At 43.8% G+C, this 25,569-nt stretch overlaps 1 protein-coding gene across 1 annotated transcript in view; it reads right to left on the bottom strand.

Moving 5' to 3' along the window:
• Positions 1 to 25,569, bottom strand: part of LOC137429336 (nebulin-like) — a 289,229-nt gene that overhangs the window by 13,058 nt on the left and 250,602 nt on the right. The window contains exons 117-138 of the mRNA XM_078779632.1: positions 19,206 to 19,310; positions 18,937 to 19,041; positions 18,738 to 18,845; positions 17,589 to 17,693; positions 17,387 to 17,491; positions 17,191 to 17,295; positions 15,013 to 15,117; positions 14,694 to 14,804; positions 14,289 to 14,399; positions 13,822 to 13,923; positions 10,047 to 10,151; positions 9,833 to 9,937; positions 8,881 to 8,994; positions 6,380 to 6,481; positions 3,531 to 3,635; positions 2,675 to 2,779; positions 2,440 to 2,550; positions 2,016 to 2,129; positions 1,764 to 1,868; positions 1,545 to 1,649; positions 1,257 to 1,349; positions 1,058 to 1,165 (exon numbers count right to left, since the gene is read on the bottom strand). Coding sequence (XP_078635758.1) covers positions 1,058 to 1,165; positions 1,257 to 1,349; positions 1,545 to 1,649; positions 1,764 to 1,868; positions 2,016 to 2,129; positions 2,440 to 2,550; positions 2,675 to 2,779; positions 3,531 to 3,635; positions 6,380 to 6,481; positions 8,881 to 8,994; positions 9,833 to 9,937; positions 10,047 to 10,151; positions 13,822 to 13,923; positions 14,289 to 14,399; positions 14,694 to 14,804; positions 15,013 to 15,117; positions 17,191 to 17,295; positions 17,387 to 17,491; positions 17,589 to 17,693; positions 18,738 to 18,845; positions 18,937 to 19,041; positions 19,206 to 19,310 — 2,334 coding nt within the window. The remainder of the gene's footprint in view (positions 1 to 1,057; positions 1,166 to 1,256; positions 1,350 to 1,544; positions 1,650 to 1,763; positions 1,869 to 2,015; positions 2,130 to 2,439; positions 2,551 to 2,674; positions 2,780 to 3,530; positions 3,636 to 6,379; positions 6,482 to 8,880; positions 8,995 to 9,832; positions 9,938 to 10,046; positions 10,152 to 13,821; positions 13,924 to 14,288; positions 14,400 to 14,693; positions 14,805 to 15,012; positions 15,118 to 17,190; positions 17,296 to 17,386; positions 17,492 to 17,588; positions 17,694 to 18,737; positions 18,846 to 18,936; positions 19,042 to 19,205; positions 19,311 to 25,569) is intronic.

Below are 25,569 nucleotides of genomic sequence, written 5' to 3'. Positions count from 1 at the left end.
TTAAATGGTACGTGCTGCTTCCTTGCTCGACGCTCAGCAATTAGAGGATAGAGCAAGGAAAACGCCATAGGTTGGCATCCGTGGGCATCAACTGCAAAGCTTAACATCTGAACAGACTTCCTATATCTACCCTGCGCTCGGGAAGCGAAAAGCGGGGTTAAGCATTCAGTTGGTACGTGTGCCGTACGTGTGTGTGTCATACGTGTCTGCATTTTAAAAATTCTTTTTCTCGGCAACTGTTGGCCCGATTGACACGAAATCTTACCATAGGAGCGCCTCCGCCTGTATGATTTTTTATTCATAATTATGACGTCATAGGTCACGTGGTACGGACGCCATCTTGGAAAAATCGAAAAAAGTTGCACCTCTACATCTCTGAAACCGCTCCATGGAAAAAATTGAAACATGGCTCATTGTCAAGTACTCCCCTTGGGGAATAAGATATTTTAATGATGATGTCATCGGTGCCTTCATTATGACGTCATGATTCGACATGTACAACACTTATCCGATCATTGTGAATTTTTTTTCTCAGCAACTGTTGGTCTGATGGCCACAAAATTTTCACCACAGGAGCGCCTCCTCATGTAGAATATTTTAATGATAATCATGACGTCATAGGTCATGTAGTACAGTTGCCATCTTGGAAAACCAGAAAAATGTTGCACCTCTATATCTCCAAAATCGCTGCATGGAAAAAAATTGAAACCTGGCTCATTGTAAAGAACTCCATATGGGGAATAGCTGTTGTTAACGATGACGTCATTGGTGCCATAATTATGACGTCATAATTTGACAGGGACAACGCTTAGTCTGATGAGGTTGAAATGGTTTGAATGTGATCTATGCAACAATTATTTAGAGAACACAAATTTATGATGTCATCACCCACGTGGTCTGGCAGCCACATTGGATCAAAGAAAAAAACCCTTCAAAAACAGAAGAGTTGGTTCGCAAAAAGTTGAATGCGCAGGGTAAGTATTCTATGAATACCATCTAGTTTTGCATGCGGTTAGTTCCAACATGGTCGTCTCATCGCAAGGTCGCGCAACCTCACCGTGGAGACGTGATGCTGATTTTGCCGGACCCGGCGCATCTCGGGGGTGTCCGTGAGAGTAACAGACTTTCCTTGAATCATCTTCTTGAAATCGTCTTTATAATTCACCTGCAGGTAGGATAGCAATCACACCTGACTATGTTACATCTTTGAAAGGCATGACTGCTTGTATGTTTGCATTGTGCCTCCAGTGCGTTACCATGCTGATGTTTGCTTGGATTTTCTTGACACATTCGATCACAGGTGTGGTTGCGACGACGGTCGCTTTTCCGATGCTGCCACGGTACTTCACCTGTGAACGCGAGTGAAAACGCCAATTCATTCATGCTCACGGTAACCAATAATGAGTTGATCAAATTGCTTTCGGCTGGAAGGTAATTGCAATGAATGTATGTTGCAGCACAAAGCCGTCACTCGGAGTGTGACAGATGGTATCGGTTCCGGTGTTCCAAAACAATGGATTGCCGTGATCTCCTTAATGACTCACCTCGCTAAAATTCTTTTGGTTCGCCTTGACCGTCGCATAAGTTGGGGTATCCAAAATGGACACGTAGTTGAGCTTCGCCTTTTCCGCATCCTCCTTGTATCGGACCTGTAAGGATGGCAAATGAGAGAAAGGATGTCTTGTGAGCGAGGGCGAGAATCGGTTCACCTGCACCACTTGTACAAACTCTGGGCCCCCATTTATAGTCACACGGTTACTCACCTGACTCATAAGAGACTTTACTCTCTTGGCGTGCAGGATGTCGGGAGAATCGGTCACCGCATTAAACGAGCTCTGATGTATATGTACTTGTTCCTTGTACTTTGTCTTTGGAGCAAAATAAAGCATCCAGTCATGACATCTTATGGACCAATCATCAGGAGAACCAGGAAGATAATCAGAATAAAACATCAAAATCTGGAATAAACATTATGCAGGAAATTGGCTTCACCAGCTTCCCCACAAACCGCGGACCTGGCTCAGTATTTCCGTGGCATTCTTGGCACGTTGAAAATCGGGAGTATTCAGGATTGGTGTGGTGAGGCCTCTTCCTTTGATTTCCAGCTCCAACGCTTTCCTGTACTCTTTCTAAAACGGGGAGGAGGACAAATTGCATCGTTACTTTTTATCCCGACATCCATTTGTTTCGTTCCTATTGTATAACTATGTGTCGTCGTCCCCGGTTAATATTTAGCGAGATCTGTTCACTCGGTTGCATCATCTGTGTTGCAGAAAGTTTCTCACTTTGCCGGATATAATCGATCCAGAGTGGCACAATGCAGTGATCTTTTGCTCATTTTGGGGGAGGGAGAGTAGGGGAAGCAATTTTTTTTTTACGTTTTGCTCTTAAATTCCACTTGTTCTTAATAGTTACCAAGGAATGTGCCTATAGAGGTACCTCACTCAGGATAACCGAGGCGTGCTTTGCTTGCTCGTACAATGGAGAGCCTTCCAGGGAGTGCATGCCATGTCCTTTGATTTCCTCTTCAAAGCTCTTCCTGTAGTCTTTCTAATGAAAAACAACAAACAGAAACACAAGTATTTTTAGAATGTGGTACAATTCAATAACTCCCACACTATAAACCCTGTTCACATTTGGTATTTGTTTTTCCTGCCTCCCCCGCCATCCGCACCGCGTGCTGCATCTTCTGCGACTCTCGTGCCGTGACATATGTTGGTGTCTCGTAGTCCAATGTGCTTCTTCCCTTAGATTTCTCGAAATCCATCTTGTATTTCAACTGAAATCAGAGTTCAAGGAAACGCCTCGTGCGTTTGTTAAGAAGCTTGAAGCTATTCAACAGATTACGTTTTCTGGTGTAATTGTACTAGTTTTTTATGCCAATCAGTTACTAGTTGTCATTGTACTAGTTTTTCTATTAGCAAATATAGTTTTTGAATAAGTTGATTACTTTTAACTACTATATTTACCGCATCAAACCAATATCTACTATTACGAGAACAACACTCGGTAGAGCGCATACCTCCGCCAGGCTGAACAGTCTATGTTTTGTATCAAACTGATAGGCCGGATCTGGAATCAGACCTGAACTAAAACTTTATCAGCTTGTTCCTGTCGCCTATCCAAATCTTCCACCAAGTTTTGTCACAACTCGTCCATAACTTTTTGAATATCGTTTATGCGCTCTACCGAGCGCCGTTCTAGTTGCACAAGCAGACAGTTAGAAAAGATGTAATTTGCCTCGTCTTGCAGATATATCTCCATAAGACATGCAAAGCTAAAACCCCATCACACGAGCACCAGAAACAAAGGGAAAGAGAAGAAAGAGGGAACATTAGAGAATGGCAGGAAAATATTTCCAATCTTTTACTTTATTTATTTTTTTGATCACTCTGCAGAACAGTCGGAGCAGGCAGACACATTAAGGACTAATCAATGATAGACAGACACGTGATCAATAAACCGACAGTAGTTTTGGTGAGGCTGCAGGTATAAGCAGACTATGATGTCGGTAAATCCTTTTGTCCTACCTGGCTCTGAATCTCAGAAACATCCCTGTGGTGCAGGAACTCTGGGCTGTTTGCAATCATGTGGTACTGTCCTCGACTCTTCTCAAAGTCTCTTTTGTACTCGTACTGAACTCACACACCACAGCAAAGGCAACAGCACACCATGAGGAAGAGTCTCAAAGCCCCTCGTATGATAATTCAAATTGAATGTTCAACTCTAAACCATGTCAACTCATGACTGAATCTTAGCAGAGTATAAAATTGATTGATAAAAGGAAATGGCTAAACATCTGCAAGGTCTTGAAATGCAATCATCATAAATAACATAGCACAAGGTATACAAGAGATAAAAATGGAGAGATTAGGGGGCACCAATTACGTATGCATGGGGGTGAGGCTAAAGTGAAAAAAATATAATAAAAAATTAATAGAAGGGGCGATGATGAAATTAATGGAATGCAGGGTAGTGAAGGACATGAGAAAGGAGGTTGAGAGGATATGGGCAGAGTGCAGAGTGGGAAACGGGTTCAGAGCGGGAAACGGGCTCAGAGCGGGAAACGGGCTCAGAGCGGGAAACGGGCTCAGAGCGGGAAACGGGCTCAGAGCGGGAAACGGGCTCAGAGCGGGAAACGGGCTCAGAGCGGGAAACGGGCTCAGGGCGGGAAACGGGTTCAGGGCGGGAAACGGGTTCAGGGCGGGAAAAACTGGTTCAGGGCGGGAAAAACGGGTTCAGGGCGGGAAAAACGGGTTCAGGGCGGGAAAAACGGGTTCAGGGCGGGAAAAACGGGTTCAGGGCGGGAAAAACGGGTTCAGAGCGGGAAAAACGGGTTCAGAGCGGGAAAAACGGGTTCAGAGCGGGAAAAACGGGTTCAGGGCGGGAAAAACGGGTTCAGAGCGGGAAAATCGGGTTCAGAGCGGGAAAAACGGGTTCAGAGCGGGAAAAACGGGTTCAGAGCGGGAAAAACGGGTTCAGAGCGGGAAAAACGGGTTCAGAGCGGGAAAAACGGGTTCAGAGCGGGAAAATCGGGTTCAGAGCGGGAAAAACGGGTTCAGAGCGGGAAAAACGGGTTCAGAGCGGGAAAAACGGGTTCAGAGCGGGAAAAACGGGTTCAGAGAGGGAAAAACGGGTTCAGAGCGGGAAAAACGGGTTCAGAGCGGGAAAAACGGGTTCAGAGCGGGAAAAACGGGTTCAGAGCGGGAAAACGGGTTCAGAGCGGGAAAAACGGGTTCAGAGCGGGAAAAACGGGTTCAGAGCGGGAAAAACGGGTTCAGAGCGGGAAACGAGTTCAGAGCGGGAAACGAGTTCAGAGCGGGAAACGGGTTCAGAGCGGGAAACGGGTTCAGAGCGGGAAACGGGTTCAGAGCGGGAAACGGGTTCAGAGCGGGAAACGGGTTCAGAGCGGGAAACGGGTTCAGAGCGGGAAACGGGTTCAGAGCGGGAAACGGGTTCAGAGCGGGAAACGGGTTCAGAGCGGGAAACGGGTTCAGAGCGGGAAACGGGTTCAGAGCGGGAAACGGGTTCAGAGCGGGAAACGGGTTCAGAGCGGGAAACGGGTTCAGAGCGGGAAACGGGTTCAGAGCGGGAAACGGGTTCAGAGCGGGAAACGGGTTCAGAGCGGGAAACGGGTTCAGAGCGGGAAACGGGTTCAGAGCGGGAAACGGGTTCAGAGCGGGAAACGGGTTCAGAGCGGGAAACGGGTTCAGAGCGGGAAACGGGTTCAGAGCGGGAAACGGGTTCAGAGCGGGAAACGGGTTCAGAGCGGGAAACGGGTTCAGAGCGGGAAACGGGTTCAGAGCGGGAAACGGGTTCAGAGCGGGAAACGGGTTCAGAGCAGGAAACGGGTTCAGAGCGGGAAACGGGTTCAGAGTGCAAAAGGAGTGCATAGTGGGACAGCGGTGCAGAGTGGGAAAGGGGTGCAGAGTGGGAAAGGGGTGTGCAGAATGGGAAAGGGGTGCGTAGTGGGAAAGGGGTGCGTAGTGGGAAAGGGGTGCGTAGTGGGAAAGGGGTGCAGAGTGGGAAAGGGGTGCAGAGTGGGAAAGGGGTGCAGAGTGGGAAAGGGGTGCAGAGTGGGAAAGGGGTGTGCAGAATGGGAAAGGGGTGCATAGTGGGAAAGGGGTGCATAGTGGGAAAGGGGTGTATAGTGGGAAAGGGGTGTATAGTGGGAAAGGGGTGTATAGTGGGAAAGGGGTGTATAGTGGGAAAGGGGTGCATCATGGGAAAGGGGTGCAGCGTGGGAAAGGGGTGCATAGTGGGAAAGGGGTGCATAGTGGGAAAGGGGTGCAGAGTGGGAAAGGGGTGCAGAGTGGGAAAGGGGTGCAGAGTGGGAAAGGGGTGCAGCGTGAGAAAGGGGTGCATAGTGGGAAAGGGGTGCAGCGTGAGAAAGGGTTGCATAGTGGGAAAGGGGTGCATAGTGGGAAAGGGGTGCATAGTGGGAAAGGGGTGCAGAGTGGGAAAGGGGTGCAGAGTGGGAAAGGGGTGCAGAGTGGGAAAGGGGTGCATAGTGAGAAAGGGGTGCATCGTGGGAAAGGGGTGCAGAGTGGGAAAGGGGTGCAGAGTGGGAAAGGGGTGCAGAGTGGGAAAGGGGTGCAGAGTGGGAAAGGGGTGCAGAGTGGGAAAGGGGTGTGCAGAGTGGGAAAGGGGTGTGCAGAGTGGGAAAGGGGTGTGCAGAGTGGGAAAGGGGTGTGCAGAGTGGGAAAGGGGTGTGCAGAGTGGGGAAGGGGTGCAGAGTGGGAAATGGGTGCAGAGTGCGAAAGGGGTGCAGAGTGGGAAAGGGGTGCAGAGTGGGAAAGGGGTTCAGAGTGCGAAAGGGGTTCAGAGTGCGAGAGTGGTGCATACATAAGGAAGCAATAAATAAGGATCGCCTGCTTACTCCACTGCTCAACTTGCTGGTGGCCAGGAAATGCTGCATTAGTAGAGAAGCATCGAGTCCTGTAGGGTTGTGTAGCTTGTGCAGGTCCTTCTTGTACTTCACCTGGAAATACACACATGTAACAGACCATGACCCTGTTTCGCGAGACTACCTGTAACACTCCTGAAGCTATTCAAACATAAGAGTGTGCTCCAGATAGTTGCACGACTAAGCCGAAACGAGAGAGAGGGAGACATCAGCAGACATTGGCCACAGTGTCTAAATAAGCAATAGGGTGGAATCGTTTTAAAGCTGATTTCCTTCATTTTTGAAAGTTTTTTGTTGAAGTTTGAATAAGAGGTAGAGGTAGTCCCAATAGGTAGTGGTTGATGGATGTCATGTGGTGTTTGTTGGTGAGAACTCTACAGGTCTTTGGATGTCTAAAAAATGGAGTTTCCTTCCTCTTTGGAAGTCATTCCATAATCACGATGATCACCTGTTGTCATGGTTAAAGGTAGGAAAACTGTGATGCCCTGTTTATTTCTGGTACGTGAAACAACCTGCAACCCATGCCTGCAGAAAAATGATTTTTTGGGGAATTCCAGCCACATTCCCATCCAATCATCTTGTAACTTTGTTAAAAAATAATTTTGCTCCTATGTTAAAAGTTTTGTGTCAAGTGATTGCTGAGAAAACGAATTTAGAAGCGATTTAAGGTGAAAACGCAAGGGCGGAAAAGTGAGGGCCTCGGTCAATGTTCCACAAAATGGTCAAGGATGGTTGTGGACGCAAATTACACGTTTATTTCAATGTCGACTGTCTTTGTATTTATTTTATTCAGTCTCAAAAAACTTTTGTATGGCTGAGAAACCTGGACATCACAAAACGAATGCTCAGTCGCAACGTTTATGAGAAGGATAAACTGCTTCCAGAGGAAAAATGAACAAATGTAAGAGAATGAAAAATGTTACAATTTCTTCACATATTTCAACTCCTTATGGAGGTTATGGTTTCACCACGTGTCTGTTTGTCTGTCTGTGAGCAGGATATCTCAAAATGTTATGGACGGATTCAGACCAAACTTGGTGGACATGTTGTCTAGGATGACTTGATTCAATTTTGATGAAGATCTGGATTCGTATATGAGAATTTAAAATATATATATATATATGATTATTCACCATCAACTATAAGTGATATATAAAACATAAACTATTCAGCCTGGTGGAAGTATGTGCTCTACACAGAATACCCATCTAGTTAAATCTGGGTTTGGATGATAAGCAATGTCTAATTTTGTGGAATGAATAACCTTACTACCAAGACTACTTTTTCATCTTTAAAGGTCCCAATTCCCATCTTCTTGGGATGGCGAACAAACGTTTTTTGGTCCAAGTCTTTCACGAAGCTGCTGAACAGTCCTGGCGCTCGACTAAAGGAGGCAGGAATTTGTAATTTGTTTGGTGTGGTGACGATAAGTCACCTACTCTTTGTGAAAGACACCGTGGGAATATTAAAATCCACTAACGACCAGTTCCAGCTGACGAGTCCTTCACCTCGAGGTCACTCCGAGGGATGGTGCACGCAATGATGCCTTGCGCTACATGTGAAACATCATGGTGGCAGTTTATAGCTGCTTCAAGATTCAAACCCAGGCTAGATAGCCCAGAGTACACATACCGCTTGACTATCCTGCCAGCCCACACTTTGAATGAATGAATAAAGTTTTGGGTTATAAAAAGAAGGAAAAAGGCTGAAATAGTTCCAGGTACACATAGGAAAAATTGGTGAAAAGGGCATGGAAGGAGACGAAGCAGTCTGGACCATTTGATGAGCTTCAAATCAAAACTGTTCGTTTGAGGAAAACAAATGGGGGTTCTAATGGGTGGCTAGGGGTATTGGTGCTAGTTATACTAAAGTTATATGGATGGGTACATAATACAGACAGCTCATAAACGAGACATTCCATGGAAGCTTAAAGAAGAAGAACTTCAAATAACATCTCCTGAAGGATTAACTTGGAACCCAATTTGATCGATTTTGTCTTACAAAATCGATCAGAAAACCAATGATCTCTCATCGATTGTGAATAATACACGATCTTCTGCCTTCTCGACCCAAAGGATTTGAATGAAAAAGGAAATTCATTCTATCAATGAAGAGGATATGATCAGGAAAAGATCCACATTCGGTGAACTGAAATGGAACATTTATTTAATTAACTGGTTGGGAGCGTGAGGGAGGTGGAGATCAGAGGGGAATGTGTTTGAGTAAACGACCCTCCCCTACACACACCCAAACCAAAACTCCTTTTCATTAAACGAGGTAGAGAGAGATTTATGTGGGAAATGGCATTTTCCGCCAGAGTAAAGAAATTCCAGCAGCCGCTGTGTTTGCACAGATCACCTGCTCATACCTTTGACGAGAGCATGTCAAGAGGGCCTAGCGAGGCAGACAGCAGATGTATCCAACCTCTAGGCCCATTGCTCACGTGATCAGTCTTTCCACCATGCTGTTCTCACCTCGCTGGCCAGATGAGTCGCATTTTTTGCTGTCTGGAAGGCCTCGCTCTCGTTGGCGCTGAAGTGCGGTCTCTTCCCTTTCACTTCCTTTTCAAAGCGTTCTCGATACTTAACCTGAAATGGACGACACGACGAACAGAAACTTGTTGTTTTTGGAAATGTTCTGGGGGCCGACAGCTAAATTCCTTAAGGAGATGTCAGACACGACGATAGGATGTGGTCACCATAGGGTGGGTAAAGCGAATCCGGAAATTGTGGTACGATGTTGAGGCAAACTGTAGGGGTCACACCCAGGTTAAACATTCTTCTTTCAACAAAATGACAGCCATTTTGAAGTTGACCTTTTTCCTCATCCACTTTTTTTTTTGTATACAAGTTCGAGGCTCGTGTACGAGCTAACATTAATCACAAAAAGACAAACTGACACAAAACATAAGATAAAGGGAGAGGGAGACAAGATGGGGGGAGCCAGGGAAGCACACAAGTACAACATTTGAGAGCAGGGACATCGGGAGATCTGTGGGAGGGAGAGGGCTTGGGGGAGGAGGAATGGGAAGGGGGTTGGGGGGTGGGGGGTGGGAGAGGTATAAAACACATGGACACTGCTCGGACTTCCAGGAAAGAAGTCGGAATTTCAAAAAAGTGAAATTAGTGGGGGTAGAAAAGATGAAGGTTTTCGATGGGGGAAGATAAGAGATGGTGGTGAACAGCTGTTTTAAAGACCTGGAGGGAGGAGAGGGATTGAAGGGAGTGCGGGAGTTTGTTCAAGAGGCGGAAGAAAAGGGGAATGAAGGAGTGAAGGTGAGCAGAGAGCCGAGATTTTGGCAGTTTAACCATAAGAGGGTTGCTGGCAGATCTTGTGCGACCTGAAGGAATATTTGGGGGACAGAGCACAGACAGAGCTGCGAAACAAGACACTTCCCTATTGTTGTGAAATTTTTACTTTTCTTACCGTGCTTGCCAGTACAGCTGCCTGTTGTAGCTGTTTCTGCAATGGCGTGTCATACATCGCGGCTCCGTGACTCCGCTGCCTGACCTTCTCTTTCGTGTATTCCAACTGCAAGTGACCAGTCATTCCAACAGCTTTTCCAACTGGTAAATTCCTCTGAGGAATACACCATGAGGTCACCTTAAATGTCAAAACGATGCGCTGCTGTTGACTTTACCTGACTCGCCATTTTGTAAACTTCCTTGGCGTGCTCGATGTCCGGTCGCTTGGCCATTTCCACAATGTAAGCGGATTCTGCCTTCGCCTTTGCCTTGTACTCGATCTGTGTCGATTTGACACGGGGGCACAGCTGGTCAGACAAACCTCAGTCGAGTGTTCGTGAAAAATGTTAAAATATCTATAATTGGGTCATGACCTTAAAAATTAAGTCAAGGTCAAAAACATCACGTCAACCGGGTATACTTGTTATTCCCATTATTAATGCATAATTTCATTCTGTAAGTCTCAGCCGGCTCTGAGATACAGCTTGGAAATTGGGAGTAAAAAATAATAATAATAACCACCTTTAGAGGCCATTTTTCCCCGCAAAGCGGGGGTTGGCCTTTTTCGGGAACCGTGGTTGTTGTTGTTTTTTGGTCCCCTTTTTGAAGCAATGTTTTACGGCCGGATGCCCTTCCTGACGCCAACCCTTTTTGCCGCCTTTAGCGACAAACAGGGAATTACCAGTGAACTGGTACTCAATTGGCCGACCTCGGAAGGATGACAGGCTGAGTCAACCCCCCTGGCGTTAATTCAGCGATCGACCGGGATTCGAACCCAGGATCCTAGGATCCTCAGCCGGCACCCTTGCCGCTAGCCCAACGCCAGCGCAACTTGTAAATTGGGAGTGCAGGAAGAAAAAAAAACCTAGATGGCGGTTTAGTACTCCGAGGGGTGCAATAAATCTGGAACAACCAATAAAAACTGGGGGCGCTAATTGTAGAAACAAACCCTACAAGATCTATTTGGGGGATCCTATAGGGACAGGCTTAATAAAGAAGCTGCTGCTCACCTCCGTCTTGTAGGTCAAAGTATTCATAGAATCATCACGTGTGATCCAAACGAATGGGAATGACACTAGTATAGGGAGGATGACCACGTCAATAAGGAACAGGTATGTAAAACCCACCTGGCTCACTAATGACCTTCAGAGGGGAATAAATTATCGAACTGCCTGGTTTGATCTTATTTAAATGTGATGTCGGTCTACACTTCATGTTTGAGTCTTAAACATTGATATGGGCACGAACATGCTAACGATGAAACAGCAGCATTCCCGACAATTTCCTCACCTGATTTAAAAGCACACAATCATAGCGATGCAGTGCGTGTAACGATAATACAATAACTCATCCTATCTTGTACTACAATAACCCATCCTATCTTGCACTGCAGTAACCCAACCCATCCTATCTTGTACTACAATAACCCATCCTATCTTGTACTACAGTAACCCATCCTATCTTGTACTACAATAACCCATCCTATCTTGCACTACAGTAATCCATCCTATCTTGTACTTCAATAACTCATCCTATCTTGTACTTCAATAACTCATCCTATCTTGTACTACAATAACCCATCCTATCTTGTACTACAATAACCCATCCTATCTTGCACTGCAGTAATCCATCCTATCTTGTACTTCAATAACTCATCCTATCTTGTACTACAATAACCCATCCTATCTTGTACTTCAATAACCCATCCTATCTTGTACTACAATAACCCATCCTATCTTGTACTACAATAACCCATTCTATCTTGTACAACAATAACCCATCCTATCTTGTACTACAATAACCCATCCTATCTTGTACTACAATAACCCATCCTATCTTGTACTACAATAACCCATCCTATCTTGTACGACAATAACCCATCCTATCTTGTACTACAATAACCCATCCTATCTTGTACTACAGTAACCCATCCTATCTTGTACTACAATAACCCATCCTATCTTGTACTACAATAACCCATCCTATCTTGTACTACAGTAATCCATCCTATCTTGTACTACAATAACCCATCCTATCTTGTACTACAATAACCCATCCTATCTTGTACTACAATAACCCATCCTATCTTGTACTACAATAACTCATCCTATCTTGTACTACAGTAACCCATCCTATCTTGTACTACAGTAATCCATCCTATCTTGTACTACAATAACCCATCCTATCTTGTACTACAATAACCCATCCTATCTTGTACTACAATAACCCATCCTATCTTGTACTACAATAACTCATCCTATCTTGTACTACAATAACCCATCCTATCTTGTACTACAATAACCCATCCTATATTGTACTACAATAACCCATCCTATCTTGTACTACAGTAATCCATCCTATCTTGTACTACAGTAATCCATCCTATCTTGTACTACAGTAATCCCTCCTATCTTGTACTTCAATAACTCATCCTATCTTGTACTACAATAACCCATCCTATCTTGTACTACAATAACCCATCCTATCTTGTACTACAATAACCCATCCTATCTTGTACTACAATAACCCATCCTATCTTGTACTACAATAACCCATCCTATCTTGTACTACAGTAATCCATCCTATCTTGTACTACAGTAATCCATCCTATCTTGTACTACAATAACCCATCCTATCTTGTACTACAATAACCCATCCTATCTTGCACTACAATAACCCATCCTATCTTTTACTACAATAACCCATCCTATCTTGTACTACAATAACCCATCCTATCTTGTACTACAATAACCCATCCTATCTTGTACTACAATAACCCATCCTATCTTGTACTACAATAACCCATCCTATCTTGTACTACAATAACCCATCCTATCTTGTACTACAATAACCCATCCTATCTTGTACTACAATAACCCATCCTATCTTGTACGACAGTAATCCATCCTATCTTGTACTACAGTAATCCATCCTATCTTGTACTTCAATAACTCATCCTATCTTGTACTACAATAACCCATCCTATCTTGTACTACAATAACCCATCCTATCTTGTACTACAATAACCCATCCTATCTTGTACTACAGTAATCCATCCTATCTTGTACTTCAATAACTCATCCTATCTTGTACTACAATAAACCATCCTATCTTGTACTTCAATAACTCATCCTATCTTGTACTACAATAACCCATCCTATCTTGTACTACAATAACCCATCCTATCTTGTACTACAATAACTCATCCTATCTTGTACTACAATAACCCATCCTATCTTGTACTACAATAACCCATCCTATCTTGTACTACAATAACCCATCCTATCTTGTACTACAATAACCCATCCTATCTTGTACTACAATAACTCATCCTATCTTGTACTACAATAACCCATTCTATCTTGTACAACAATAACCCATCCTATCTTGTACTACAATAACCCATCCTATCTTGTACTACAATAACCCATCCTATCTTGTACTACAGTAACCCATCCTATCTTGTACTACAATAACCCATCCTATCTTGTACTACAGTAACCCATCCTGTCTTGTACTACAATAACCCATCCTATCTTGTACTACAATAACCCATCCTATCTTGTACTACAATAACTCATCCTATCTTGTACTACAATAACCCATCCTATCTTGTACTACAGTAACCCATCCTGTCTTGTACTACAGTAACCCATCCTATCTTGTACTACAGTAACCCATCCTATCTTGTACTACAGTAACCCATCCTATCTTGTACTACAGTAACCCATCCTATCTTGTACTACAGTAACCCATCCTATCTTGTACGACAGTAACCCATCCTATCTTGTACTACAATAACCCATCCTATCTTGTACTACAGTAACCCATCCTATCTTGTACTACAATAACCCATCCTATCTTGTACTACAGTAACCCATCCTGTCTTGTACTACAGTAACCCATCCTGTCTTGTACCATACATTAAGCCGTCTGTGTGGAGGAACGTACATTGCTCACAAGTTTGGCCACTTGCATGGCCTTGCTGATGTCAGGCCTGTTGGGGAGCATCTTGTACGCCATGCTGTCCTTGGCCTTCTTTTTATAAGCGACCTGTGAGGATGGACACAGACGCCTTTCGTGGAATGAACCAACACCAAGTTTCCGTCCATGAAGGGCAATCAATAAACAAGGTGATGATGACATCATCAAGGTGATGATGTCACCAGGGCGATGATGACGAAATGTTATTGTTTGCACTCATTTAGAACTGTTAAGAATATTTTCCTACTACCTGAACTTTAAACGTTTGTTGAAAAAACAAAAACTTTTACCAAATACATTTTTGTAGCCAAAACATTATGGAATGCACTGCACGTGGTATCGTGGGTACTCTCTTCCAGCAGGAACAAGATACCACAACGATTGCATTCTGCGGTTGTGAATGGCGGTGCCTCGGCACGTGCGATTACTCTCACGTTGCTCTGAAAAGCGTTGACTTCCTGAGAGTGTTTCACGTCCGGGGGCGCAGGCATTTTGCTGTAGTGAGACTTGCCTTTCTCCTTTTCAAATTGCTTCTTGTACAGTTTCTGAATGTGGGTCAACAAAGCAAAGGCAATGACAATATTGCCACGGAATCCTTGAATCCATCCACTCGCACATCCATCGATTCGTTGGGACTTCTACAAACCGGGAGGTGTAAGAGCTAACATTGATGACAAAAAAAACCAAACGGACACATAAGACAAAATAAGGGGAGCGAGAGGCAAGATGGGGAGAGAGGGGGAAGCACACAAGTACAACATTTGAGAGCAGGGACATCGGGAGATCTGTGGGAGGGAGAGGGCTTGGGGGGAAAGTGTTGCTCGTTTCCGTTTACTCACCGTACTCTGGAGATCAGAAACCTCTTTGGCCAGGACAGTATCGATGGTCTGAGGCATTCCTGAGTACAAGGTATGTGGCAAAGCCCGCTTTGTACCTTCTTTGTAGATTATCTGAAGAAGATGCCAGAAGCAGGTTTACAAATCAGAACTTTTCCCCATACATTGGTGTTTAATGATCAGCAACCTTGACCACACGTGTAATCCATGAGACATGGGTAAGGCTCCTAAGATTTGGAGCTTATCTTTCAACATGGCTGAGAGTTCATCAGTGGCAAACAAACAGATGAAGGGACTTCAGTGTGAAGTGCGTTGTACTCACGTCCGAAGCCAGGATACGAGCATTCTTTACACACTTGTTTTGAGGCGTGTCCAGCACAGGTGTGTACTTTCCCTTCAGCTGCTCATACAATTCTCTGTACTTTATCTGAACACAAGTACATGCATTGAAAAAATTAGAAACTTCAATTACATCCCCCAACGGGTCTACGATTGCCAGTACCATGCTCATGTGTTACACCTGCTGTTTGGTCCTTTTCGTTTTAATCTAGTACACCCACTCACTACGGGGGTGGCAGGGGGTCATGCTATTATCCTTATTATTATTGCCAATTATTGTTACTATTACTTATGTTAGATCAGGTCATGGAAAATATCAGAACGTGCCTCACCATTCTAAATGCCCTATAATGTTTACTTCCGTGGGGTTGTTTAGGTGGGGGGGGGGGGGGGGGGGGATGGAGGAGAGGGGAAATATTGCAAGTCAAAAATCCCCTTGAAAAGGATGGAAATTGTTTTGTAATCTCATTAATATTGTGCTATTATCACAAGTGTTGTTATTACTTTTGTAATCAGAAGCACCTTTGGAAAAAAATGCCTTGGAAGAACTCCACATTAGCGGCAGGAAGGGTCGTGTTATTAATCCATGTCGGGTATATCAGACAGACGCCAAGTTGCGTATTTCAGTATGATGACGAGTACACCTGTTCCAAAGAGGAATGACCCTTCTTGCCGCTCCCATAGTGAACAGGTGTACTAGTCATCATACTGAAATACGCAATTTGGCGTCTGTCTGATGATTTTTTGACCGCAATACATTCCGTCTTTACTTATCCAATCTCAACCAAACTTGACAGGATGACTAAGGGTTACATAATGAAGGTTGTAGCGCATTCATTTGCCTCCCTCCCCAAGGTGGTTTTCTCCCCCAAGCAGGTTTTCCCCGCTATTGCCGTCAATGGCGTTGCATTCCTCTTTGGGGTATATAGATTACAGTCGATCTATGGTTGGGTCTCAAGAACATTGGGTATGTGTACATTTACCAAGTTTCTTGTGGAGAGATGGCCAAGTGGTTTAAGCATTCGATCAAGCACTCCATTCAAAACCGTTAAGGAACGGCTGGCTTGGCAAGCGCTAGCTAGCTGCTTGGCAAATGAGCACACCCCGGTCTTCCTCCCTTTCAGTTTTGTGTTAAACAGCAGGAGTGAGTTTCAAAAGTTCGCTATGAAAAACGCCACGTCAGTGCCTGGAAGTGCCATGTTATTAACCCAACCCTTGTGGGGTATATAGAGTACAGTAGATCTTCGCTCAGTTCTGTAAGTAAAACTTACCTCACGGATGTCGGGATTCTTCCAAATATCTATATTTGGTGTTATAAACAGCATTAGCGACTGTTTAAAAAGCTAATCATACGTGTTTGTGGTTTATAATATTTTTACCTCTGGTAAGGGCCGTTGCTCTCACAAAAACGTATGATAAGCTATTTATAAACGTTGACTCAATGTTCGTTCAAGGAGGAAAAACCCCTTGGGGATGTGGGATATTATTAGTATTAATATTGTTTTGTAATAACATTAATATTACGCTATTATCGTTAGTTTTGTTATTGGAAGCGTCTTTGGAAAAACGCCATGATAAAGCTAATTTAACATTGATATACACCTCAACATGCAACCCCATTGACGGAAATGGTGGGGAAAACCCGCTCGGGGGAGAAAACACCCTTGGGGAGGGAGGCAAATGAATGTGCGACAACCTTCATTGTGTAACCCTTAGTCAGCCTGTCACGTTTGGTTGACATTTGATAAGTAACGACGGAATGTATCGCGGTCAAAAATCGACATACAAACAGACGCCAAATTGCGTATTTTAGTATGATTGCATGATCTCATGCTGATGAAGGAGCTTGTACATAAATCACGTGCAAGACAAAGTTGTTAGGAAACTCTGGTGTACGTTGACAGGAATTACAAGAACGTTGGTCCACAATGGGCAGTAAACAGGGCTCGTCCTGGCCGACCAACACCAGGAGCCAATGGTTCAGATGGAAATGCTAAACAGGCCATACTTATCAACATAGTCGTAACACGTAAACTATCACCGTTTCCAAAATTATCACTGTAGTAGTAATAACAGTTGTTATTGTAATATTCAGTAAGGAGCAAGGACGATTTAGAAGAAAGTGTCAAAAAAAGGAATCTGCTGCCCTCAGAGGACTCACATTGCTTGCTAGATCGTGTCGGTGCTTTGCCAGTTCAGTGCTTTTGTCTGAAACCACCGATAACTTGCAGCCTTTGAGCATCTCTCTGTCCAGACAGTATTCCACCTGCGAAAAGCACATTTGCACGACCTCAGGTAAAGCTTTACCGATCTTGGTATCTCTTAGTGCTCATTGTAAGGAGACATGGAGCACCCACGTCGCTCAGCTGAAGGCCTGCTAGCAGAGCCTGCACGATATCAGGGCGGTCCGGTATGGAATGCCACCGACTCTTGGTCTTCTCGTGCTCTGCCCGGTATGTCCGCTGGGAGAGGGGAAGGGGGATAAAAGTTCAAATACCAATACATTATGGTGTGAGAAGATGGCTGACCTGTATTCATCAAGCACAGTCTATCACTTACTGCACACTGAGCTCGGTACGCGGCCTTGGCGGTCTTGAAAGGTAAGGCATCTCCAGGGACATTGCATTGGCTCTTGGCCTTCTCGTAGGCCCTTGTGTACTTTTGCTAGAACAGACATTCGCGCACCAGGATTAGCCATACGCACTTTATCACCTTGTTTGCCCCGCTGACCCCCTAAACCCGCACAACCACCACCACACCAACCCAATACCCTTTAAGTGTATAACAATCGGTTCCTGCCATGCATAACGGTCACTCTGCTTAACTTCAGACTTTAGAAAGAGTGCCAATAGAATTGAGCTCCACCCTTGTTGAACATTATCACTTTAATGTCAATTGGTGGGAAAAAAAATTGAGTGAGCAGGATCAGCGCAGGCAGGTTGGTGGTCTTTCCGTCTTCTACCGACTCCTCTCCGGCCTTGCCCCCCCAGCTCTATCTGTGCTCTGTCCCCAAAATATTCCTGCAGGTCGCACAAGATCTGCCTGCAACCCTCTTATGGTTAAACTGCCAAAATCAAGACTCTCTATTCACTTTCACTCCTTCATTCCCCTTTTCTCCCGCCTCTGGAACAAACTCCCTCACTCTCTTCAATCCCACTCCTCCCTCCAGGTCTTTAAAACAGCTGTTCACCACCATCTCTTATCTTCCCCCATCCAAAACCTTCATCGTTTCTACCCCCGCCAATTCACCCCATATCCACTTTTTTGAAATACCAACTTCTTTCCTGGAAGTTCTAGCAGATTGCATGTGTTTTAAACCTCTCCCACCCCTCCCTCCCCCCGCCTTCCCATGCCCTCTCCCTCCCACAGATCTCCTGATGTCCCTGCTCTCAAATATTGTACTTGCGTGCTTCCCTCTCTCTCCCTATCTTGTCTCCCGCTCCCTTTATTATATGATTTATGTGTACGTTTTTTTTGTGATCAATGTTAGCTCTTTCACGAGCCTCGATCATGTATACAAAAAAAAAAAAAAAAAAAAACTATCATATTTAGCAAAGCGTCATCATCCTTAAACTATCCCTAAAAATGGCATTCTTCTACTTCTTAAATCGGCACTTAGTCCAGACTCAGATGACGTTGATCCTATTGATCCCAAGCTTCCAGTCCCATTGATCAAGCATTGCTGTTTGTGCAATAGCTAGAACATACCGGGCCGATGCGTTCTCCGACAGCCTTGATGTGGCGGTAGTAAGGCGAGTCGTACACTGTGGTGTAACCGGCCTTCTTGCTTTGCTTGTATTCCGCTTTGTACACGATCTACACACGAAGAGAGCGGAAAAGCAAAATCAATGATGCAAATGACTTCAGACATCTTCTGAACAGCCAATGTTGCTCGTGCTGTGCTTACGTCACTAATGAGCTTGGTGACAGCTTCGACGTGTTTGATGGTCGGAGTTTCAAACACAGGTGTGTAGTTCTTCTTCAGCCTTTCATACTCTCTTTTATACACCAGCTGGTTCAGCGAAAGGAATAAGAGGTGATAATGGAGTAATAACACGAAGTACAGGTAAATCATTCAAACTCGAATCTTACAACGGATTTTTTTTTCTTTCTTCTCAACATTCTCTGTCCCAAACGTATTGGACATCTGTGAATCAAATAAATAAATACTCTCACCTGGCTGATCAGATCTTGGGCTTTCTTTGCCATTATGTTTCTTGGTTCATCCAGTACAGGTGTAAACTTGCTTTTTGTCTTTTCATAACTTTCTTTGTACTTGTGCTGCAAAAACGAGGCAACAAGGAAGAGCTGCTGATGAAAAACAACAACAAACATGGAAGAGAAAGTCGTATTGTGTTGTGCACAAACTTTGGGACCACTACCTTTTTATCAGCCCCAATTATTCACACATTTTGGGGTCGGACAGGGGGATGGTTTTTTGCCCAAAGTCTTTCACGAACCGGATGGGCAGTCCCAACGTTTAACTTCAAGCAATTTGGGCAGGAATTTGTAATTTGTTCAGGGTGCCGGCGATAACTCGTCTACTCTTTGTGAGACACCGAGGGATCTTTAATGTCCACCAGCTAATGATAGCGGACATGACACACGGATAACGTCCATCCGAGGGACGATGCATTTTGTGGTGCAACACCCTACCTATGAAGCAGCAATGCAGCAGTTTATACTCGGGTTGGGAATTAAACCTGGACTAGACAACTCAAAGGGCCCTGAACAAAGTTTCCAACCTGGGTCTTTATTCATATCTGTTAAGATGGGACACAGGGGTGTCCCATTACCAATGAGCTTGAAATCACTTGCCAAGCCCGCCGTTCCTTATCAACCGTTTTATTTGAGTGCTTAAGCCACTTGTCGAGTGCTCTACAAGCTGATTTGTAATGGAACACACCTGGACACATAAATTTTTTTCAAACAAAACTAAATTCTGTTCATTTTGTGAAACCAATACGTGTGTGTGTGTGTGTGTGTGTGTGTGTGTGTGTGTGTGTGTGTGTGTGTGTGTATGTATGTATATATATATATATATATATATATATATATATATATACATACATAACCACCGTTTAGATGGTTATGTATGTATATATATATATATATATATATATATATATATATATATATATATATATATATATATACATACATACATACATACATATATACATACATATATATATATATATATATATATATATATATATATATATATATATATATATATATATATATATATATGTTTGTAAATATGTATAAATATAGATGGATATATGTATATATGTATGTTTGTATATATGTATATATGTATGTATATATATATATATGTATAAATATAGATGGATATATGTATGTTTGTAAATATGTATAAATATAGATGGATATATGTATGTTTGTACATATGTATAAATATAGATGGATATATGTATGTTTGTACATATGTATAAATATAGATGGATATATGTATGTTTGTACATATGTATAAATATAGATGGATATATGTATGTATGTATGCATATGTATGTATAAATACAGATGGATACATGTATATATGGATGTATAATGTATATATATGTATAAATATAGATGGATACATGTATATATGTATGTTTGTATATATGTATAAATATAGATGGATATATGTATGTACTGTTAGTCCTGTTGTTGGCTTAGCGGTTAGGGTGCCGGCTTGGGATCCTAGGATCCTGGGCTTGAATCCCGGTCGATCGCTGAATTAACGCCAGGGGGGTTGACTCAGCCTGTCATCCTTCCGAGGTCGGCAAATTGAGTACCAGCTTGCTGGGATGAATGATTCCGGTGTGTACCCCGGTTAGAATAGGTACACCGTATCCCTGCACATCGTAAGAGGCAACCAAGGGTTGGCATCAGGAAGGGCATCCGGCCATAAAAACATTGCCTCAAACAGGGAACCATGATTGTCATGGGGCCCGCAAGGCTAACCCCCGCTCTAGCGGGGAAAATGGCCTTAAAATGATCATTCATTCATATTCATATGTATGTATTGTTACGTGCTCCTCCCCAAACCCCGGTCACGGTGTACCTCCGAGCCCCGAGAGGAGTCACGGCAGAAAGATGTGTTATTCTGTGTCAAAGATCAATGGTGAAACCACACCAATTGTTACCAACAAACAAATATTGTATTAAGGTCACACAAGAATAACAACACAAAAACAATAGTAATCAATTGTACAACCAATATATATTTCCTATGATGGTACCATCAGGTTCGTACAATATAACTCACTGTGCTCCAAGTGAGCGAAAAGAAGAACATTCACAATGTCTCCATTCCCGGCTTCAAGCCAAAGTTGATTCCGGCTTCAAGCCAAAGTCGATCCACTCCAGTGATCGTCCGTACGATGTCGTATCGAGACCAGAATCCCGTTGGGTTGGCAGTTACACTGCCAAAGCTGAGTGAAGGTGTCCTCGAGAAGCGACGGGGAAATCACACCTTCAGGTATGGACGTTTGACGGCTCTCAATCGGCGAAACGCAGATTTCCCATTCAAAAGCCACATTACACACACACACCAAATTAACGTCTGGATGCGGTGAGAATGGTTGAAGTGAAGTGAAAAAACCTTGAGCGATGCGCAAAGCGCGCGAGGCAAAATGGCCGACGGCCCATTCTCGAGGCGTAACGGCACTACGATGATTCTCCTCGGAATCAACCGCAAAACCTGTCACGCAGGTTTATCTGTCACAGCGATGACAACTCTGTCACAGGAATCCCTTTCCCGGGAAACCCAAAGTTCACTCGTGACCCTCGTTCGCCAATCGTTCGCTCCAGACCTCGAAGCAGCTCGGCTTCTTGTCCGACTCACTCGCTCCGCCTTCTCTCCCTCCTCTTCCTCTTCTTCCTCTTCGTCGTCGTCCGGTTCCGGTTTCATTTAAAACATTAACTTTCTTACCTTTTGAAAACAGTAATCTCTATTTCCCTCAAACGACAACAATAATAGTACAACAACAACAACAACAACAACAACAACATGCATTTCAAGGCCATTTTCCCTGCTAGAGCGGGGGTTAGCCTTGCTGTCCCCATGACAATCTTCTCCATCTTGCCCTATTTTCTGCATCTCTCCTTGTTAACCCCCTTGCCCGCATTTCTTCTTCCACCATCTTTAGCCAAGTCTTTCTCGGTCTTCCCCGTCCTCTACTTCCTTCTACATTCATTTCCATCACTCTTCTCAACCAGTCACTTTCATCCTTCCTCAACACATGACCAAACCATCTCAACCTGTTCCTCTTCACAGCATCAATCACAGGCTGTAATCCCATCATTTTTCACAATTCATCATTTGTCTTCCTCTCTCTCAACGATACTCCACACATCCATCGAACCATTCGCATTTCCACCCTTTCCAGCCTTCGTTGCTGCTCTACGTTCATTACCCATGTCTCGCTCCCATAAATCATAACACTTCTCACACATGCAGCATACACCTTTCCCTTCAGCTTCAACCACACTCCCCTCCTCATCAGCACGCCACTCAGTTCCCGAAACTTCTTCCATGCACATCTCACTCAAGCAACCGTTGCCGAGTCTGATCCACCTTCTCCATTCAGCATGTCTCAGAGGTAGCAAAATGTTTTCACACCTTCCAGCTTCACACCATCTCCAAGATCCAACTCAACATTTCCTCCATCTGCAGCTCCCTCTGTGCACACCTTACATTTGAATGTAGCTGCCACACTGGTTAATGACCCTCTCAGACCACTACATTTTTGATGAACCCACTCAGCGCACATTGTACATTGAATGGAGTTCACTCCGACACCCTTCCTGCACACAGCACAGGGCCACTTCCCAGTTCTTTCCACCTCACCATATGCTTTACCACTTGCCATCACCTTCGTCTTTCCGATATTCACCTTTAGACCTTTTGTCTCTATACATTCTTTCCACTTGTTCATCTTTTCCTTCAGTCCATCCATACTTTCCGCAATCAATACCAGATCATCTGCATACAACAACTCCCACGGTAAACCCTCCTTTACGTTCTGAGCCAGCACCTCCATCACAGCTACAAATAGTAGTGGACTTAGTACCGACCCCTGATGCACTCTTCACCTCAAACTCACCACTGTTCCCGTCCTTCATCCTTACAGCTGTGCGCGCTCTTTTGTACATTGCCATCACTACTCTGATCAACCATTCCTCCACTCCTAACTTCCTCATTGCCCATGTCAATACTTTGCGAGGAACCCTATCGAATGCTTTCTCCAGATCAACAAACCCAAGAAACAACTTCTTCCTCTTCTCCATGTACTTCTCCTGCAACTGCCTCACAATAAAAAGCGCGTCTGTCGTTCCTCTTCCTGGCATAAATCCAAACTGCATTTCGTCGATCTTCACTTTCTTCCTTATCCTCCTCTCCAACACCCTTTCCAATACCTTCATTCCATGCTCTAATAACTTTATCGCTCGGTACGAGCCACACTCTAGAGGGTCACCATTCCCCTTGTATAGAGGGACGAGGGTACTCAGTTCCCAATCCACTGGAATGCGGCCTTCTTTCACCACCAGATTACAGATCTCTGTCATTCTCTTCACACCCCCAACTTCCTGCTGCTTTCAACATATCTCCCACAACTCCCGTCGGCCCTCCCGCTTTTCTACTCTTCATTGCTTTTATCGCTTCCTCAACTTCCTTCTCAGTTATATTCTCTGCTGGTCCTAAAACTGGGTTACTCTCTATGTTGCCATCCCATTCATTCTCTGGATTCAACAGCATTTCCATATATCTTTTCCATCTTCCTTTAATTCCATCTGGGTCCACAACGATTTGTCCCACTTCATCCTTCAAGCAACTCACCCCCATCACATCACACCTCTCTTTCGCTATCTGCTTTGCAATCCTGAATACTGCTCTCTGACCCTCTTCCGAATCCAAGCGTTCTCCGAACATTTTTCCTACATGCCTCCTGCGCCTTTGCTACCTCTTTCTTTGCAGCCTTCTTGGCTGCCTTATAACTTTCATGCTCTGCTGTTTCTGCTCCCGTAACCTTCGCCTTCTGCCACTCCTTGAACTTCTTCCTCTTCTCGTCAATCCTCTTTCCAACTTCATCATCCCACCACCATGTTTCCGAGTGCCTCGGTGGTCCTTTTGTCCATCCACATACCTCAACAACGGCTCCCAACAGACTAGCTTTCATTAACATCCAACCACTTTCAAGCTCAACCACATCATCCTCTACCCTACTCAGCCTCTCTTTTAATGCCTCCCTTACTGTCACCTCTTTCAATCTCCACACCTTCATTCTCGGTTGGTACTTCACCCGCCGAGCTCTCCTCGCACCTTTCACCCTTATGTCGCAGACAACCAAGTGGTGCTGTGAAACAGCCTCCTCCCCCGGGATCACCTTTGTGCCCCGGAGGTGCCCTCTATCTCGCCTACGTACCATCAGGTAGTCAACGGTTGTCGTCGACCCACATGACGTGTATGTAACAAGCTTAAACAACAATAATAGTACATGGAATCAAAAATGTTTACAGTGGATGAAAACCACAACAACGGAAGTGACGAATCCGTAACAGTCTGTATGTATATATATATGTATAAATATAGATGGATACATGTAAATATGTATGTATGTCTATATATATATCTATATATATATATATAGATATATATATAGATATCCAAATATATGTGCAGTTCTCCAGCTTTCAATGAGCGCAAGTAATGAAGTCACTGCCATGTACATACGCTCTGCCTGTCAAGCTCTCAAGAGAACCCTCTGACAGAGCAGAATTTTGATCTTAGTTCAGATACTGTCATAAGTGTATGTAAAACTCACAGTTACCGACCTGGTTTCGCCCTTTTGGGGCTCATCAGGGCAACGCAGTGAGTACTGCATACACTTATGACTCTGAAAACCTTTCGGTTATATACCAGTCACTATGCGATTTCATACCATCAGTGGTGAACCGCCATTAAGGTATCCCATCCAGCTATGCTGTACCTTAATGGGAGCGATAAGTGCCATCTGCCACATGGCAGTGACGTCATTACTTGCGCTCATTGAAAGCTGGAGAACTGCACATATATTTGGATTGGTTTGCTCCCGGCTGCATCCAGGGGATTCCATATAATGAGTGGATACCAGAGGTAATGTGCCATGTGGCAGATGGCACTTATCGCTCCCATTAAGGTACAGCATAGCTGGATGGGATACCTTAATGGCGGTTCACCACTGATGGTATGAAATCGCATAGTGACTGAGATATATATATATATATATATATATATATATATATATATATATATATATATACATATATATATATATATATATATATATATATACATATATACATATATATATATTTATATATATATATATATACATATATACATATATACATATACATATATATATATATATATATATATATAATATATATATATATATATATATATACATATATATATGTATATATATATATATATACATATATATATATACAGACTTGGCATTTAATATGGAATATTTTTTTTCTT

Source organism: Myxine glutinosa, chromosome 6 (assembly GCF_964187855.1).
Source record: "Myxine glutinosa chromosome 6, kmMyxGlut1.1, whole genome shotgun sequence".
NCBI lineage: Eukaryota > Metazoa > Chordata > Myxini > Myxiniformes > Myxinidae > Myxine > Myxine glutinosa.
The sequence above is the reverse complement of the archived record's forward strand: the minus strand, read 5'-3'. Positions and strand labels throughout refer to the sequence as shown.